Below are 21,173 nucleotides of genomic sequence, written 5' to 3'. Positions count from 1 at the left end.
ACAGGGGTCCTCCTGCCTCTGCCTCCTGAGTGCTGGTGCACGGCACCTCAAGCAGCTGCTTCAGTTACATTATTAAGAGAACATATTAGTCTGGAATTCCTCCATGTTAGTTCATTCACAGGCTCCCTGTCTACCTGGCACTTAGAACACTTTTTTTTTTTAACATGGGAAGGAAGTTTGTTGGGGGAAGGGGAGAAAGATAGATAGATAGATAGATAGATAGATAGATAGATAGATAGACAGACAGATAGATAGATAGATAGATGATAGATAGATGATAGATAGATAGAGATAGAGATCTGCCCCCCAGAGAAACGGCAGAAGAGAGCTAGAACACTGAAATCTTCCAGAGAAGTAAACTCTGCAGTGAGAGCAAGTTAAACCTGCAGAATGACATACCCTTCCCCGAGACACAAGGCTGGAAACAGCACCACACAGCATCTAGGACTGATTGATTTTTTTTTAAACTAAGGCACATGACGTTTAGAAATACTGAGGTACAAAATGCAAATTTCTGCATGAGATTTCTGAAGTTCTCATTTGGAAAATGACGGCGAAAAATCCTCTTCCAGAAGCTTCAGCTTTTAGCTTGTTTTTTCTTTTGGACCAGTTCAACCAGCAGCTTGTATCTAGCAATACAGTCTTCCTGTAGGAAGAAAAAAAGAGGTGGTAACAGTTACTTCCATGGGTCAGAGCCTCCGGTGTGGTCAGTTCACTGTGACCTAATTGCTGGCTAGTGCCCAGTCCTAATGACGAAGTCTTGTATTCATTTCCTTTGGAACCTTCTGGGTCATCCTGGGAAAGCCTAGCTGGCCCCAGGCAGACCTGGGCTGAGAAGACCTGCTGTAAGGCTGACCAAGGTGACGGTGCTGAGCATGGGGTGACAGTTGGGCGCTGTTTCAGTGACAGCCTTCATCCCCACCTCAGCGTGGGACCTGCTCCCAGCACGGTAGCACCCACTACCTTAGCACATCCCGTTTCAGAGATAGCAAGAAACGTGGGAATTCCCTAGCACAGAAGATGACCAAGTCTTCCTCACACTCTCCCCCTTCCCACCTGTCACCCAAGCCAACAGGCTACAGATGGCAACCTCAGAACTCTCATGGCTGCCATCCCTTGCGTGGAACTAAGCACAGACAAGACGGTGGAAAGGGCCTCACTATCCTTAGGTGGGCACTGTGTGTATTTCAGAAGCCATTCTGCACGTTTCAATAATACTAATGTCATGCTATTGCAAGCATGTTAACTTGGGATCCAGGGCAAATGATGGCTGTTCTAAACAGGGTCCTTAATCTGGTGCCTGAGACAGGGGATGGGTGGCCATTCTTTTGGATTTCAGGGCAGCAGTGTTGGACTAGCCTCTTTTAGGGAGTGCTTCCCTACATCCCAACACTCCCCACCCATGCCGTCAGAGCATGAGCACAGCTGTGTCAGTCTCGGCATTCGCCCTCAACAGCACAGTGTTGGTGTCCTGAGCTCTGCATACGCAGGTGACAAAGCATCTCCTGACAGGACCTGAGCTCCCATCAAGGCAGCTGGCACAAAGTCACCTCAGTCAGGCTGGTAGCAGAGGGTCAGTGGGCAGCACCCGCACCTGCAGCATTAGACCATAAGCGACGCCTGTGGGACTCTGCGGCCCTGCTCCTCTCTCATGGAAAGAGGAAGGTTCCAATCCTCTCCTGGCGCTTTAACTTTGAGCAAAATTCAATTTATCACACATGTAAATGGCTGAGTTTGACAGAAGTTGGAGAAACTCAGCGAAATAATTATTTCTGGAAACTGACTAGAGAGACCGGAGAATTTGTGCTTCCTAAAGAGATCAACTGCTAATGGTTTATTCTCCTTCCCAGAGACCAGCTTCATCATCATAAAGTAGGTGACAGATAACTACACCTACGCACGCAGGGACATGCATGGCCATAAGCTAGGTTTTCCAACATAGAATTTCAATTAAAAAAAAATAAGTATGTAAATGAGCATCCATGTGCCCAGAGGCTACTTTTGATTTCTCTGTGCTCCCTGTGCCTCACACTTGAGCACAGCCTGCAGGGAAGCTATGCTGGGGAGAAAGGTCTAGGAGCTCCATGAATGACAAGGAAGCCAAGCGTGGACTCTTTCTGCTTGTTTTTGATAAGGGACACATTAGCAGCGCTTAGAGCGATAGCCAGTTATAGATGGTCTAAGTCCCAAGACTCAGCTGACTGTAAACGACAAGTACAGCAACCCCACTTCAACACCAGCCTTTGGGTGGTGAGGTGCCACCACAGACTCCAAATTCGTGATGCTGCAGGACTGAGAGTCACCACAACAGTGTAGGGGTTGGCCCTACTCGCCCTTTGGGTTAGACTAGTCACAGGGCCAGAGAACCCTATGCTGCCTTCTGTGCAGCGTCAATCCTTTGCCAGCTCTGTTCTACTCAGACTGTCCTTCCTGAGCAGAATCAATGTTTCAGTGGGCTAGCAGGCTACAATGGGGAGTTTATGTTTAAAAAATAAATAAGTAAAAAATCTATGTTTGTGTGTACACACATATACACACACACACATTCTATATTACATATATGTAATAGAATATACATCACACTTATTTTGTTTGTGTGTACATATATGCAGATTTGTGCACATGTGGCTAGAGCACGAATGTGGAAGTTGGGATAACTTGAGGGAGTTGGTTCTTTCCATGATGTGCATTCTAGGGACTGACCTGGTTATCAGGCTTGTAGGCAAGCGCCCTTGTCCACCGAGCCATCTGGGCAGCCTGTGATCTATTTTACAGGTGGCATTTCTTTGAGATGAAAGAATAGCACCCTGACCTCATTTCCGCCTCAGCAGTGTGCAAATTCCCAAGAACAGAGACTGAAGAACTGAAACACAAGTTCCTGCAGCCAGCGGGGCACGGAAAGGATGGGTGTAGAGCAAGCATGGGTACAGCCACTTCAGAGGGGAGTCCTTTGTTACCCACCTTACTCTTAGATGGCACACATTTGGCTATTTTGTCCCAGCGGTCAGAGGCTCCTTTTGGGTATTGCTGTAAGGCCAGTTCCAGAAGTTTCTGCTGACTCTGAGTCCATGTCTCCTCTGTAGCACGGGTTCTCTCTCTTCTCTGGTTCTCTTCATCACTGGATTCGTTTTGTTCTGATATATCAAAGTCTTTTTGCCTCTTTCCTCTCATCTTCTCCTCTGGCTCCACTCTGGTTATCACCTCAGCCATTTTGGCTGACTTCCGCCTCCGAGGCCGGACTTCTGTGGCCACTGTCTCCTGCTCACCCTCTGCAGTCTCTGGTCCCTCATCCTCCATGGCCCCTGCCGAGTCCTCCCGCTGGGTGATGATATCATCTGGCAAGGCTGTGGCTACCTTGATGGGCCTGGAATTCTGCACGTTCGACTTCAGTTCAGAGAGCCTGATCATTCCTAGGAAAGGGCCACACACAGAACACAGGAAAAACAGGCCACGGTGAACTCAGGAGACCAGCAGTGTCTACCACTTATACACCAATGTGCCCCACATTTTACACACATTGCTTTACCTTTTACACTATTCACCCCAATCTTACACATGAGGGAAGAAAGCGGCAGAGATGGGAGTTGGAACTAGTTTGATTCCTTGTCTTTGTCCTTGTCACGGCTCTGAGGAATTAAGGGTATATATATCCAGCTCTGATCAAAGAACAGGACTTTCTAGAGAAGGAAACCTGATACTCATCTCTACAGTCTAGGTTTCATTAGTTCTATTAGTGTAATTATTAGTGCTGTGCCTCCTCTGTAGGCAAGCACACAGACACAGCATTCTAGCAACTCTCACTATTTTTTATTTACTGTGTGTTGATGGAGGCCAGGAGCACACCTCGTGAGACTTGGTTCTTTCCTTCCACCTGGTGGCAAATGTCTATACCTGCTAAGCCATCACCCAGCCCAAGGTGAACTGACCTTATTTTATTTTTTGGTTTTTCGAGACAAGGTTTCTCTGTGGCTTTGGAGCCTGTCCTGGAACTAGCTCTGGTAGACCAGGCTGGTCTCGAACTCACAGAGATCCGCCTGCCTCTGCCTCCCAAGTGCTGGGATTAAAGGCGTGTGCCACCACAGCCCGGCTACCTTATTTTATTTTTGAGACATGTTTCTCTGGGTAGTCCTGACCATCCTGGAACCCAGAGGTCCACCTGCCTCTTTCTGAAGGCACGTGCTACCAGCTCTGGCTTCAAGGTGAATTTGTAAAAGCAGGGAAAGGATGTTACTAAAAGGCTAAACCTTTTACCTCACAAAGGAAGACAGCCAAATAGAAACACATAAATGGGAACAAGTTGTGAACCTCAGTGATTAAACTGGCAGGGATGAGAGGCAGAGCAACCCCACAGCAGTCTGCACTGGGACACTGGCACTGGCAACAGGGGCTCTCACATGATGTTCTGCAGTACTTGACCCACTTTGTACGTCTCTAAGAAACCATGTTTAAAATCTCATTGAATTCTACTTAATTTAAGCTTCGGTTATTTTATTTTTGTGTGTATGTGTGTGCATGTGTGTGTATGGATGCTTGCACATGTGCCTATGGATGTGGAGGCTACAGGTCATCACCAAGTGTCTTCCTCTAGAATCTCATTTTCTGAACCCGGAGCTCACCAGTTCAGCTAGAATGGCCTGTCAGCAAGCCCAGGGGTCCTCTTGTCTTCCCCTTCCTAGCAGTGGGACTACAGGCACACGATGCTGTACCCTGCTTTGTCACATGGTGCCAAGGATGGAACTCAGATCTTCATGGTTGTGAGGCAAGCACTTTACAGCTGAGCCGTCTTCCCAGCCCCAAGCTTTCATTACAAAAGTTAAATGTGGTACTGGTTACGACATTAGAGTGCGCTTAGCCTTTATGGAGGACAGTTTGTCAGATGTAGGTAAGCCTTAAAAATAAACTTAATTTAATTCATGGTCTATATCCATGTACCAATCAATAATGCCATTTAGTTATGAAACATACCAAAGGAAAAAATCAATATAAAGATAAAGGTAAAAATATTATCATATGTATGATATACATGTCTGTAGGCCAGACATATATGTGTGTGTGTGTGTGTATGTCAGTCTCCAAGCAGACAATGGCGATCAGCAGCATACTGTCTTATTGAGTGGACCAACTCTACCCAAGAACTATACAAAGGCTACTGGGATTGCAATTTTGTCCCATTTATTCACGCTCAAGGTGCTCACATGCACAAACACACACACACAAACACATTTTCTCAAACACAGGGTCTCATTTAACCCAGACAGGCTGTCAATTTGTAGTAACAGAGGCTTGTCTCCAAAGAACTGTGGTTAAAAGAACTACTTTGTATCCCTCACTCTGGAGAACAGTTTACCAATTCTTTTCAGAGGACAGCTGGGTACGGTCGTGCCTAGAGAACCATGCTCAGGAGGCAGACAGCAGCCCCAGGAAGATCACGGCAGTCTTTCTCTCCCACAGACTGCAGCAGCTCTCCCACACACAGTCTATGGAGGAAGTTGTGAAATACCACCGCCACTCTCTGTCCCTGTGCTCACACAAATCATGTGGTGAGAGAGGAAGCTGATTATAGTCTTTCCTAATGCTAGCACATCCTTTTTGAGGAGACGTGATCCCCAGGTATGCTAACACTCTAAATCTTTAAACTTATTAAATACAAATTCTCAGCATTAACTGTGTGTGCAGGACCAGACTGATTTGGTGTCTATGACTAACCACAGAAACAGGATCAGGAGAGGTCTCTGGGCAAACTATCATCATTGATATCTAAAGACATTATTATAAAAGGGATTAATTGCGAAGAAACTGTGTCAGATTAGTGATAAGGTAGATACTAACTCACTTGGGGAGAAAGTGACTTAATCTTTCAGTTGCTTGGATACATGAATGAAAATAGGTACGGTGGGGACTCACCTGGGGAGCAGGTGATTGAGTCCTTCAGTTCCTTGGCTTTGGTTGTCACCTGTTTAAAAATATAAGAAGCAAGACATCTTACTTTCCACATGTCTGGGAAACTGATTTATTTCCATGTAAGAGCCACGTGAAGGAACAAGTGTCATGGAAGTCATACACAAAAAAGACTGAGGAAGCCTTGTTGACTCCTGAGCACAAATATAGGCAGTGTGTGCAACCAGTGTACCCAAACTGTCAACCTTCTTCCTCCAGAATATTCGAAGCCAGGGAATGCTCATGTACAGAGACCTCCTATTGAGAACATCTAAATACTCATATTTAGATGGTATATATATAATAAATGTGCTGAGATCCTCCGTTGTTATGGTTGTTGGACTGTTGGGGTAGTTGGTGTGCTCTTTCGAAGCAAGCACAATGTACCTGATCCCAGCTTTTCTATGTGTGCATCTGTCTTTTAGCCATCCATCCCTTCGCAACTCCCAGGGAGGTCTAGTCCTTGCCTCACTAAATATGGCACTTTAGGCCAGTCTACTTATCAAGGAAAACAAGGCCTAAGAAATTAAATGTCTTGCTCTAAAATGTCCCTCTACAGCAGAATCAGAACCCAAATCATTTCCCTAATTTCGGTGGCAGTGTATTATACTAGGCTGCTTAAAACAGTTGTAAAATAGGTGTGCAAATGGACTAGTAGTTTCCATTTTCTGAGGCTCACACTTGTAAATCCCAGTACTTGGGAGGCCAGGACATGAGAATGACTGCACATTTCAGGCCATCCTGGGCTACAGAGTGAGGTCAAGGACAACCTGAGCTACAGTATAAGATCTTGTGTCAAAGCTATTTATATACCAAGTGAATTTAATAGGGGATCTGAAACTCTGAAATGTTAGAGGAAAGTGGGAAACCATTCAAGTACACATATTTAATAGAATTGTAATCACTCAGGAAATAATTCTGACAATTGGAAATGACATTTTGCCCAACAATGGAAACAATCAACCTAAAGGGAAAGCACACAGAATGGGAAGAAATCTTTATTAATTTCATAGCTATCAGAGGAGTAAAATCTAGGATATACAAATAACTAAACAAAAGTAACAAAAATCGGAGCTGGGGGGCTGGATTGATGGCTCAGTAATTAAAAGCACGTACTGTTTTCCAGAGGATCTGAGTTTGATTTCTAGCACCCTCATCTCAGGTGGCTCACAACATATAACTTTAGCTCCAGGATGATTTGACCCTTCTGGTTTGGGGGCACCTGCTTTTACAAGTGTGTGTGTACACACAGAGAGACATAATTAAAAATAATAAGACAAATAGAGCTGGAGAGAGCTTAGATGGGAAAAAGAACACAAATGCATTCCAAGAAAACACACACACACACAAACACACACACACACAAATGGCTGAGTGAAATAAGAAAGTCAGTTCAGGATACGAAAAGAAAAAAAACCTCAACAGAGATAGAAATATTGAGAAAAGCCCAACTGAAATGATGTTAGAAATGAAAATCTCAGTGGACAGTTTTACCAACAAAAAATACATCAGGACTTTAACACAGGGTTAGGAATTAGATCCCTCAGTCAACATCAATGATAAATTTAAAAAGAAGGATGGAACATGGGAGTGCTTTAGGACACCAGGAAAAGACCAAAACGAAGATGAATTCTATGACAAAATTACAGAAAATATTTTCAATAAAATAGAAGATAAATCCAAAATCCAGAAAAAAGACTACATGTCTTTAGATACAAGAAGCATACAAAACATCAAATAAACAGAATAAAAAAATACCCTCCCACACATCATATTACAGTTAAGGCACTAAAAATACAGAATAAAGAAACAGTATTGAAAGCTGAAAAAGAAAGGGGCCAAGTCACATATGTGGTTAATTTATACCAGAAACCTTTAAAGTAAGAAGGGCTGGGAAGGGTATATTCTGAGTTCTAAGAGACTGCAACACCAACTTGGACCCAACAAAACTACTTCTCATCATTTGAAAATAAAAATTCTCTGTGATAAAACAGACTAGTGGTGGGTAGACTCACACCCCAACCCATGAGTGCTCAGATGTACATCTTTGGCCATCTATTTAAACTCTGATCTCATTTCAAGATCCTGAAGATGGACATATTTGTCCCTCTTCCCAATGTTTCACATTAAGTAAATCTCTTTTTCTTCCCTTTATTTTTTCTTCCCACTTAACAAAGAACAGAAAAAACAGACTACAGGAACATGTAGCCACTAAGCCAGCTCTACAGAGGATACTGGTGGTTGCACACACTTTTAATCCCAGCACTCGGGAGGCAGAGGCAAGCAGATCTCTGTGAGTTCGAGGCCAGCCTGGTCTACAGAGCAAGTTCCAGGACAGGCTCCAGCAGCACACAAGAATCTTCTGCAATTTGTAGATTTTTTACACTGAAAACCTATGTGTATAATATTATGTTTAAAGTGTGAAAAGTCATTCTGTAAGCTGTTACAATACCGTGACCTGGTAAGTGCTTTTCACCTACTGCACTGGAACTGCCTTTTTGGTAAGTAGTGGTGGTTACTGGTTCTGTATTTTCTGGAGATTCTAGATGCCTTTCTTTTGTATGTGCACACACATATTTCAAATGAACACACACACACACACACACTATATATATATATATATATATATATATATATATATATATACACATTGCCAAAATTCTAAGCTATACTATCTGTTCTAAAAACACCCCTTTCCCGAGTACTAATCCTTGTCAGAAAATCCTCAATCTGCCAGGTGGTGGTGGCGCACGCCTTTAATCCCAGCACTCTGGAGGCAGAGACAGGTGGATCTCTGTGAGTTTGAGGCCAGCCTGGTCTACAAGAGCTAGTTCTAGGACAGGCTCCAAAGCCACAGAGAAACCCTGTCTTGAAAAACCAAAAAAAAAAAAAAAAAAAAAAAAAAAAAAAAAAGAAAATCCTCAATCTCTTGTTCCAACTTGCATATCCTGCTCTTGCCAGCTACACACTGCACAGTGTTGGGAGTGATGTGACCACTGTTACAGGACTTGATCTATTATTGCCTGGAGCTCATGTCCCGTTTCTGAAGGAGGATGGAAACCTCCCAGAGTTGGTCTAGTGACGTGCCGTCACTCTGACAGCCTACTGTGAAGGACTGTGCTCCATACCAAGGAGATCTTTGAGAATTCACATATTTTTTTGTGCCTGTAAATGTCCCATGACCTTCCCCACATATCCATTTAGTTTTGGAAACTCTTACAAAGTGGCCCCAGGTATTACTGCTTTGTTGTATCAAAGATCTTGCCTCTGGATTCTCTTTTACTGAGACTCAATCAGATCTGGATCAAGGGTTTAATTCTTATATTTCTTTTTCATATGTTAAAAGTTTGCCTTTTTATCAAATGGACCTAAGAAACAAGCGGGTGTCACTATCCTAATATCTAACAAAATAGACTTCAAGCTAAAATCAGTCAAAGGAGACAAAAAAGGTCATTTCATATTAGTCACAGGAAAAATCCTTCAAGAGGAAATTTCAATACTGAACATCTATGCCCCAAATACAAGGGCACCCTCAGAAGTCAAAGAAACACTTCTAGAGTTTAAATCGTACATTAAACCCCACACACTAATAGTGGGAGACTTCAACACTCCCCCTCGCCACTGGACAGGTCAATCAGACAAAAAATGAACAGAGAAATAAATAAGAAAACTAACAGATGTTATGACTCAAATGGACTTAACAGACATCTACAGAATACTCCATCCAAACAGAAAAGAATATACCTTCTCAGCACCTCATGGAACTTTCTCAAAAATTGACCACATACTAGATAACAAAATAAACCTCAGCAAATACAAAAAAATTGGAATAACCCAATGTACCTTATCAGATCATCATGGTTTAAAACTAGAAGTCAACAGCAATATGAATTCCAGAAAACCCACAAACACATGGAAATTAAACAATGCTCACCCAAATCATCAATGGGTCAAGGAAGAAATAAAAGGAGAAATTAAAAACTTCCCAAAATTCAATGACAATGACCACACAACATACCCAAATTTACGGGACACAATGAAAGCAGTGTTAAGAGGAAAGTTCATAGCACTAAATACCTACATAAGGAAGCTGGAAAAATCCTACACTAGTGAACTAACAGACCATTTGAAAACTTTAGAACAAAAAGAAGCAAACTCACCCAGGAGAACTAGACGGCAGGAAATAATCAAATTGAGAGTTGAAATCAACAAAATAGAAATAAAGAAAACAATACAAAGAATCAATGAGACAAAAGCTGGTTCTTCAAGAAAATCAACAAAATAGACAAACCTTTATCCAAACTAACCAAAAGGCAGAGAGAGAATATCCAAATTAACAAAATCAGAAATGAAAAGGGAGACATAACAACAGACATGGAGGAAATAGAGAGAACCATCAGGTCATATTCTGAAAACCTGTACTCCACAAAATTGGAAAGCTTAAAGGAAGTGGACAGCTTTCTGGATAAATATCACTTACCAAAATTAAATCAAGACCAGATAAGCAAATTAAACAGACCTATAACTGCTGAAGAAATAGAAACAGTCATCAAAAGTCTCCCAACCAAAAAAAAGCCCAGGACCAGATGGTTTCAGCTCAGAATTCTCCAAGACTTCCAAAGAACTAATACCAATACTCCTCAAATTATTCCTCACAATAGAAACAGAAGGAACATTGCCAAACTCTTTTTATGAGGCTACAATCACCCTGATACCCAAGCCACAGAAAGACATTACTAAGAAAGAGAATTACAGACAATCTCACTCATGAACATTGATCCAAAAATACTAAATAAAATACTGGCAAATTGAATCCAAGAACACATCAAAACCATCATCCACCATGACCAAGTTGGCTTCATTCCACAGATGCAGGGATGGTTCAACATATGAAAATCTGTCAACATAATCCACCATATAAACAAACTGAAAAATAAAAACCACATGATCATCTCATTAGATGCCAAAAAAGCTTTTGATAAAATACAACATCCATTCATGATAAAGGTCTTGGAGAGAGCAGGGATACAAGGAACATACCTAAACAAAATAAAGGCAATGTACAGCAAGCCAACAGCCAACATCAAACTAAATGGAGAGAAACTCCCAGCAATCCCACTGAAATCAGGAACAAGACAAGGCTGTTCACTCTCTCCATATCTATTCAACAGAGTTCTTGAGGTCCTAGCTAGAGCAATATGTCACCAAAAGGCTATCAAGGGGACACAAATTGGAAAAGAAGAAGTCAAACTCTCCCTGTTTGCTAGTGATATGATAGTTTATATAAGTGATCCCAAAAATTCTTCCAAGGAACTTCTACAACTCATAAACACTTTTAGTAATGTAGCAGGATACAAGATTAACTAAAAAAAAAATCAGTAGCCCTCCTGTACACAAATGATAAAAGGGCTAAGAAAAAAAAATCAGAGAATCAACACCCTTCACAATAGCCTCAAATAGCATAAAATATCTCAGAGTAACTCTAACCAAACAAATGAAAAACTTGTATGACAAGAACTTTAAATCTTTGAAGAAAGAAATTGAAGAAGACACCAGAAAGTGGAATGATCTCCCATACTCTCAGGTGGGTAGAATTAACATAGTAAAAATGGCAATCTTATCAAAAGCAATCTATAGATTCAATGCAATGCCCATCAAAATCCCATCCAAACTCTTCACAGACCTCGAAAGAACAGTACTCAACTTCATATGGAAAAGCAAAATGCCCAGAATAACCAAAACAATCCTATACAATAAAAGAATTTCTGGAGGCATCACAATCCCTGACTTCAAACTCTACTACAGAGCTACACTACTGAAAACAGCCTGGTATTGGGATAAGAACACATAGAAGGACCAATGGAACCAAATAGAAGACCCAGATATCAATCTACACATCTTCAAACACTTATTTTTGCCAAATGGATATCAACACGTAGAAGAATGAAAATAGACCCAATCTAGCACCATGCACAAAACTGAAGTCCAAATAAATCAAGACCTCAACATAAAGCCAGCCACACTGAACCTTATAGAAGAGAAAGTGGGAAATACACTTGAATACATTGGCACAGGGAACCACTTCCTAAATATAATCCCAGCAGCACAGACACTGAGAGAAACAATTAATAAATGGGACCTCCTAAAACTGAAAAGCTTCTGTAAAGCAAAGGACATGGTCTACAAGACAAAACGGCAGCCTACAGAATGGGAAAGATCTTCACTAATCCCACATCAGACAGAGGTATGATCTCCAAAATATACAAAGAACTCAAGAAAGTGGACAGCAAAAGAACTCATAATCCAATTTAAAATATTGGAGTATAGACCTAAACAGAGAAGTCTCAACAGAGGAATCTAAAATGGTTGAAAGATACTTAAAGAAATGTTCAACATCCTTAATCATCAGAGAAATGAAAATCAAAACAACTCTGAGATTCCATCTTACACCTGTAAGAATGGCCAAGATCAAAAACACTAATGACAACTTTTGCTGGAGAGGTTGTGGGGAAAAGGGAACACTTCTGCAATGCTGGTGGGAATGCAAGCTGGTTCAGCCCCTTTGGATGGCAGTGTGGTGATTACTCAGAAAATTAGGAAACAACCTTCCTCCAGACCAGCAATACCACTTTTGGGTATATATCCAAAGGATGCTCAATCATGCCACAAGGACATGTGCTCAACTATGTTCATAGCAGCTTTGTCATAGCCTGAACCTGGAAATAATCTAAATGCCCCTCCACCGAAGATTGGATAAGGAAAATGTGCTACATTTACACAATGGAGTACTAACACAGCAGAATAAAACAACGACATCTTGAATTTTGCAGGAAAGTGGATGAAGCTAGAAAACATTAATTTGAGTGAGGTAACGCAGATACAGAAAGACAATTATCACAACATGTACTCACTCATAGGTGGTTTTTAAACATAAAGCAAAGAAAGCCATCCTACAAACCACATTCCCAGAGAACTTAGACAACAATGTGGACACTAAGAGAGACTTACATAGATCTAATGTACATGGGAAGTAGAAAGTAGAAAAAGACAAGATCTTCTGAGTAAATTGGGAGCATGGGGACCGTGGGGGAGGGTTAAAGGGGGGAGGGAAGAGGCAGGGAAGGGAGCAGAGAAAAATGCAGAGTTAAATAAAAATCAATAGGCCGGGCAGTTGTAGGGATAAGTCCCGCCCCTTAGGGGGCGTGTTCGCCTCGGGCTAATGTTTACCTATAAATCTGGCGAGCCTGCGGGAACGGTGGTTCTGTAAGTCTATTTCCCCATTAAAGCTGTATATATTTTTACAATCTGTCTGCATTCGTTTACGCTCGGGCTATTTTGCCCCCGACTCAAGCGTGTAGGCCACTAGCTAACACAGTACGCTCTCGGGTGCCATTTTTTAGTTCATGACTCGAGCCCCAGTGCCGAGTCCGAGATACACTTGGCCACACAGGACCATTCTGCCCTGCCTGCTAGCCGGTTGTGGTGGCGCACGCCTTTAATCCTAGCACTCGGGAGACAGAGACAGGCGGATCTCTGTGAGTTCGAGACCAGCCTGGTCTACAAGAACTAGTTCCAGGACAGACTTCAAAACCACAGAGACCAACACTGGCAGGAACCGGTCATTGCAGGTAAAAAAATTTTGTAAATAAAATGTCTGAACACGTTACCATTCAAGAATTTAACAGTTTTTTTAATTGTACCATGTGGGAGATTTTATAAAAGGTGTCTATCACCCCACATCTATGGATCCTTCTGGGATTCGTAGCTTTCATTGGCACTAAATGGTTTGATAACAGAAATATGATAAAGTCTTTACAAGATGAATCCAGGATTCTTAAGGCAGAGGTTGAATGCTTAAAAACAATTGAGAATGACAACAATCTTCTCAAGAATCAGTTTGAAGTCCTCCAGGAAGAGAACAGATCTTTGTTTAACATGACTCGATCAACTGAGCAAAATTTAAAAAAGGTACAGGCTGATGTTAAGGAGAAATTCATTACTATGGAAGAGGAAACAGCTGACTTGGATCGTAAGCTTCAGTCCCTTTCTGTAGGAACTGAAACATTAGTGGCTGATATTGAGAAATTCATTACTATGGAAGACGGAACAGCTGATTTGGATTGTATGCTTCAGTCCCTTTCTGTAGGGACTGAAACATTAGTGGCTGATATTAAGGAGAAATTCATTACTATGGAAGAGGGAACAGCTGATTTGGATCGTAAGCTTCAGTCCCTTTCTGTAGGAACTGAAACATTAACAGAGAGAATCAAAATTGCTGAATGTGACAAGTGGATTTTGTCTAAAGCATATGACAGATTGGTGGAAAGATTGTCAATACAAGAAGGCACGGTTTATGCCATAAAAATTATGACCAAAGATGAGATGTTATCTCTAATGGACAAACTTCATACTTTAGAATCCTCAATGAAGGCTTTGGAACATAATTCTGGACAGGAGATTCAGACATTGCAGAAGGCAATGGTGAATAGAATTGAAAAGATTGAGGAATTTCTAAATTCTGATGAAGAAGAGCAAAGGGTAGAAAGGCAAATTTTAACTACATCTGTGGGTAAATCTCTCCGGGACAATTTCCACAAAGCTCTACCTACAGTTCTACCTGCCTTTCCAGTAATAACAACAGAGAAGGTGATTGGTTCCAGAAACCCTAGGGTCATCAAGGAAGATACATGGGAGCCTGTTCGTATGAATGATCTCAAAGAAATTAAACAGGTTGTCATGACTTTTGGGATGCACGCTTCTTTTGTTAAAGAGATGCTAAAATCTTGGGCCACGACAAGCAGAGCAACCCCCTCGGACTGGCTCCAGCTGAGCTCTGCGGTACTTGAGAGTGGACCGCAATTGAAATGGAAATGCTTATTCAGGCAAGAGGCTAGACTTTTAGAACAGCAGGAAAAAGCAAAGGGAATTGACATTCCCCTAGATAAGATTCTAGGTGAAGGGCTCTTTTCCGAACCTCAGAAACAAGCTAATTTGGATGAAAACACACTCTCCATGTGTACTACAGCAGCCTTAAGGGCTTGGGACAGGGTACAAGACCCAGGACAGAGAATAGAATCATTTGTCAGAGTTAAACAGGGTCAGAGAGAACCCTTTAGTGACTTTTTACAAAAACTAACTAAGGCTGTACAAATAGGGATATCTGACCCAGAAGCAACACGTATAATGATTGAGTCTTTGGCTTATGAAAATGCAAATGTGGAATGCAAAAGGATTTTGGGGCCTTTAAAGCTCAGATCAGCACCCTTGGAAGAATGGGTCTTGCATACACTGAATGTTGATACATTTGATTATGGCACTGAAGCATGGGTAGAAGAAGCAATTTCCAATGGTAAAAGGAGACACCAGAATACCAAATGTTTTAATTGTGGCAAAATGGGTCATATGAAAAGGAATTGTAGACAACGGATTTTCAGAAGTAATAATAATGCATCTTCTAGAAATAACAGAAATAGGAGGACTCAGCCTTCAGGTTTATGTAGAAGATGTGGAAAAGGCAGACATTGGACAAATGAATGCAGTTCTACAAGAGATAGACAAGGCAACCTGATACAGACAGGAAACGTGAGAGGCCCCCATGGCAAACATGGTTCAGTCATTTCCAGTTTCTGCAGAGAACGTGCCTCATCAGGACAATTAGGAAGCCCCATGCCTACTGTTACAAGCAATAATGATCAGAAAGATAAGTTACGTGTGTTTTGGCAAACTTCTATAAATGATCAAAGACCTAAACTGAGAGTGTGTGTAAATGGCATTTTTATTACTGGCCTGCTGGACACAGGTGCTGATGTAAGTATCATTACCCCAGAATCTTGGCATCCGTATTGGCCTCTTCAGAATGTAAATGTTCAGCTCCTGGGAATTGGAACCTTATCTTGAGTAAGGCAGAGCACGAGATGGGTTGAATGTATAGGGCCAGAGGGACAAATAGGAAAATTAAGGCCATATGTAGCCAATATTGCAATGAATTTATGGGGTCGTGACCTATTACAACAATGGAATACCCAAATTAACATTCCTGCTACTTCTAGAGCCTATATTTCTGAGAATAATATTAAAAGATATTACAAACGGAGAAAACCGGCCATTTGGGCTGTACAAGAACAAGCAATTGATGTCCCTTCAGAGATACCAACAGCCTTGCCTCTAAAATGGTTGACTGAGAAACCAATATTGACAAAGCAATGGTCTTTAGCTGAGGAAAAGTTACAGGCTTTAGAACAGCTGGTACAAAAACAATTAGATGCTGGACATATAGAAGAATCTACCAGCCCTTGGAATTCTCCTGTATTTGTGGTTAGGAAAAAAATCAGGTAAATGGAGAATGGTGACAGATCTCAGGGCCATCAACAAGGTTATTCAACCTATGGGCCCTCTGCAATCTGGAATTCTTTTGCCCTCTTTATTACCAAAAGGATGGCCTCTCATAGTTACTGATTTAAAGGATTGTTTTTTCACTATACCTTTACAAAAAGAAGATAGAGAAAAATTTGCTTCACAGTGCCTACTTATAACAATTCTCAACCTTCGAAGAGGTACCACTGGGCTGTCCTCCCACAGGGCATGTTAAATAGCCCCTCCCTGTGCCAATATTTTGTGAATCAACCATTGCAAATAATACACAAGAAATTTCCCAAATCTATAGTATACCATTACATGGATGACATTTTGTTATCCCATTCAAACATGGATACCTTGAACAGACTGTTTGAAGAAATAAAGATACTTTTACCTAAATGGGGATTGCAAATTGCTCCTGAAAAGATTCAGAAGGGATATTCTGTTAATTATTTAGGTTATAAAATAGGTTTGCAAAAAATTAAGACACAAAAGGCACAAATTAGGAGAGATTGTCTACGGACTCTCAATGGCTTTCAAAGACAGTTAGGAGACATTTCCAGTCTACGACCAGCTATTGGGATAACACCTGATCTAATAATTCATTTGAACAAAACCTTGGATGGTGATAAAGATTTAAACAGTCCCAGAGAATTAACAGCTGAAGCAGAAAAGGAACTGACAATGATTGAGGAAAAATTACAACAGGCATATGTAGACAGGGTGAATACAGAGCTCGATTGTATTCTCGTCATACTACCATCAAAAATTTCCCCTACAGGAATTTTAATGCAGAGAGATGATATTATCTTGGAATGAATCTTTTTACCACATAAACCAAGTAAGAAACTGAAAACTTGGGGGCTGGAGAGATGGCTCAGAGGTTAAGAGCATTGCCTGCTCTTCCAAAGGTCCTGAGTTCAATTCCCAGCAACCACATGGTGGCTCACAACCATCTGTAATGGTGTCTGGTGCCCTCTTCTGGCCTGCAGGCATACACACAGACAGAATATTGTATACATAATAAATAAATAAATATTTAAAAAAAAAAGAAAAAAAAAAGAAACTGAAAACTTATGTGGAAAAAGTCTCTGAGTTAATTATAAAAGGCAAGCTGAGACTTCGTCAACTAGCAGGCATAGACCCAGCAGAAATTATAGTGCCTTTCACTGCTGATGAACTAAAGAAATTATGGGAAGATAATGAACCATGGCAAAGAGCTTGTGCTAATTTTTTGGGAGACATTAATAACAACTATCCAAAAAGCAAGAGGCTTAACTTCATAAAGAGAACTTCTTGGATTCTTCCTTGAATCGTCCGTGATGCTCCAATAACTGGAGCCCGTACATTCTATACTGATGCCAATAAATCAGGGAAGGCAGGTTACAAATCAGAAGACTTGGGTAAGGTGGAACAAAGTCCTTATGATTCTGTCCAGAAGGCGGAATTATATGCCATTCTTATGGTGCTAAGGGATTTTAAAGAACCTATTAGTATAGTTACTGATTCACAATACGCAGAGTTATTTTACATATTGAAACTACTGAATTTATACCTGATGATACAGAACTAACCTCATTGTTTGTCCAGGTTCAAGATTTGATCAGGAACAGGCTTTGCCCTACGTACATAACACACATCTGATCCCATACGGGTCTGCCAGGTCCTCTAGCACAAGGGAATGCAGAAATTGATCAATTATTGATTGGTAGTGTGCTACAAGCCTCTGAATTTCATAAAAACCATCATGTTAATAGCAAAGGTTTGAAGAAAGAGTTTTCTATTACATGGCAACAAGCTAAGGAGATTGTAAAGAAATGTCCTACTTGCTCTTTCTATAACCAAATGCCACTGCCTGCAGGGGCTAATCCAAAGGGCACCCAAAGGAATGAAATCTGGCAGATGGATGTGTTCCACTTTGCAGAATTTGGCAAATTAAAATATGTTCATCACACCATTGACACTTATTCAGGCTTTCAGTGGGCAACTGCTTTAAGTTCAGAAAAAGCTGATTCAGTAATGACTCATTTATTAGAAGTCATGGCTATCATGGGTATACCTACACAAATAAAGACGGATAATGGTCCTGCTTATGTCTCTAGGAAAATGAAACTTTTTTTGATTATTACAATATCAAGCATGTTACAGGTATACCATACAATCCTACAGGTCAAGCAGTCATAGAAAGATCAAATCGAACTATAAAGGATATGTTGAACAAACAGAAAGGGGTGGAAAACACCCCCAGAAATAGGTTACATAATGCTTTGTTAACCTTGAATTTTCTCAACGCTAACAAGAAGGGAAAAACGGCTGCAGAAAGACATTGGATAATGGAAAAGTCTACTGAACTAAATCAACCAGTTTATTTCAAGGATGTGCTGACCTCACAATGGAAGCCAGGAGATGTGCTGCATTGGGGAAGGGGTTTTGCTCTTATCTCCACAGGTGAGGAAAAATTGTGGCTACCGTCAAAATTAATAAAGGTTCGGTTTGAAGAAGAGAAGCCACTTGGAAAAGATAAATAACAATTCATTCACAAGGATGGCGAGCAAACTGATGGTAAGAAATACAGAGAGGTTGGGGTCAGGGTTCTTTTCTTATCTCCACAGGAAAATACTCATCTTCAAAGAAATTACGGGACCCTGAATATTTAATTACTGATGGATGGACACATTTTGTAAGTATTAATTTTTTTATATATATACGTCTTATTAAACATTTCTTTATAAATATGTAGAGCTGGTTTTGAAGTTGGACTCAGTCCCTCTCCAATTCCAAGCCTGTTATTAAGAGAAAAACCCAGAGTTTCTGGAGTTTCTGTCTCATGTCAAGGGCCATGATATGGGACAGAAAGAAATATGAGTTTAGAAAACATCTTTGCTTTTCTTCATATCTATCATACTTTTCATTGAATATATCTATCATGCCTTTCATTGAATATATATATATGTCTATATATGTCTATATGATTAATGTTTAAGTTTTTCACAATGAACAATGAGTTTTTCCTGAAGTGACATTTGAAGTTTCCCAGAAGAAGATGGGGCCCCACAACAACAACTCTACCTGGTTGATATGACGTCATGATACTGATAGCGCTACTACAAGACCTGTTTTGGGTATCAGCTGCACAAGACGATCCCAACTTGGTTAGCCGAAATGGTGCACATCTTGTACAACATTCTGGCCAGACCTCCACAAAATACTCAAGAGACTATTGCAATTTTAAAAGACATTGATCTTGAAATTTAACCATCATTTTACTTTCACAGGATCCCCCAGAAAGAATGTCGCCCCCATGACAGCTGGAAGTAATTCTAGAGGACGACGTCCCCTCTCCCAGTAAAGTTTGCCCCTGGGTTTAGGGACATCATTTAGGGGTTGGGAGATTGGGGAGGAATTTTATAAGCTCAGGGATCATTTTGAAAAAAAAAAAAAAAAAGAAAAAAAGAAGAGGGAATGATGGGATGATAGATTTATAATTGTGAGTTACTGTTTTTAGATAAATATATTGGTATTGACTCTTGTATATTGATACAAAGTTAAATTATATTGACTATTGTATGTGTGCATGTTTCTACCTTTGTTTAAAACATTTATGTATTGACATATATTGTATTGATATATATATATATAGTATATATTTACCATATTGCAGTGTACATTTCTACCTCTGATTAAGATACTTATATAATGTTTGTATATTGATATATATTTACCATATTGCAATGTATATTTGTACAGTGTTTATATTTCGAGGTCATTATCCTCATTTGTTACACAGTTGTTTATTGTCTTAGTCTTTAAGTTAGATAGATATTGAGAATTATATAGATTAATAGTCATCTAAGTTTGTCATTTATAATTAGACTAATCAGATTCTTTAGATATATAGAGATTATACTCAGTATAGATAGATAATCTTCAACCTCTTCAAAGAGCTGTAGAAAATGGCCTTTAATCTAACTCAGAGTTTCGTGGTAGTGAGACACAATTGCTCCTGCAAACACTGCTCTATTCCCGAGAGAATGTTGAGCACCAAAGACACTCCACCCGGAGCCTTTCTTTTTGGCAGAACTGGCCTTTGGGCAAAGAGATGCCCATACCTCAACCACTGACAGAGATACAGAGCGTGCATCAATGGATAAAACAGGACTGTCATATCCTGCCAAGACAGGGTAAGATAGTTTTGAAAAGTTCCTTGCCTTTAATAATGGTATGTCAGTTATGTTAGGCCTTAGCCAAAGTTGGTTGACTCAACATTGCAAACGAGACTTTGGGTGATTGCCCAGGTAGTCTCTGTCAATTGTTGCACATTTTGGATATATCTCGTTTGTTAAGTAATATTTATTCCCTTCTCAGATCTTTGACGGAGTTGAAGATTATATAATTGTAGTTACTCTCTACGTTATTTAGATTCCTTGAGATAGAATGTTTAGCAAAACTTTTGTTCTCAATATTGCTTGTTATATTTATTATTTGTTATTATTGTATATAGTTGTATTTGATTTAGTTCTGTCTTATTTAGACAAAAGGGGGAGATGTAGGGATAAGTCCCGCCCCTTAGGGGGCGTGTTCGCCTTGGGCTAATGTTTACCTATAAATCTGGCGAGCATGCTCACAGCACTTGCTTCTGCTCTCCTGGTCTCCGCGGGAACGGTGGTTCTGTAAGTCTATTTCCCCATTAAAGCTGTATATATTTTTACAATCTGTCTGCATTCGTTTACGCCGCCGTTACAGGCAGTGGTGGCGCACGCCTTTAATCCCAGCACTCGGGAGGTAGAGGCAGGTGGATGTCTGTGAGTTCGAGACCAGCCTGGTCTACAAGAGCTAGTTCCAGGACAGGCTCCAAAACCACAGAGAAACCCTGTCTTGAA

The 21,173-nt window shown here is 40.7% G+C and overlaps 1 protein-coding gene across 1 annotated transcript in view; it reads right to left on the bottom strand.

Annotated features, from left to right (window-relative positions):
- Positions 1–426: 426 nt before the first annotated feature.
- Dnajc1 (DnaJ heat shock protein family (Hsp40) member C1) overlaps positions 427–21,173 on the bottom strand; it is a 177,671-nt gene continuing 156,924 nt past the window's right edge. Inside the window, exons 10-12 of the mRNA XM_057787983.1 lie at positions 5,905–5,953; positions 2,962–3,410; positions 427–646 (exon numbers count right to left, since the gene is read on the bottom strand). Of these exons, the coding sequence (XP_057643966.1) occupies positions 578–646; positions 2,962–3,410; positions 5,905–5,953 (567 nt within the window). The 3' untranslated portion in view covers positions 427–577. The remainder of the gene's footprint in view (positions 647–2,961; positions 3,411–5,904; positions 5,954–21,173) is intronic.

Source organism: Chionomys nivalis, chromosome 13 (assembly GCF_950005125.1).
Source record: "Chionomys nivalis chromosome 13, mChiNiv1.1, whole genome shotgun sequence".
NCBI lineage: Eukaryota > Metazoa > Chordata > Mammalia > Rodentia > Cricetidae > Chionomys > Chionomys nivalis.
Note: the sequence above shows the minus strand (reverse complement) of the source record. Positions and strands in the feature narration are given on the sequence as shown.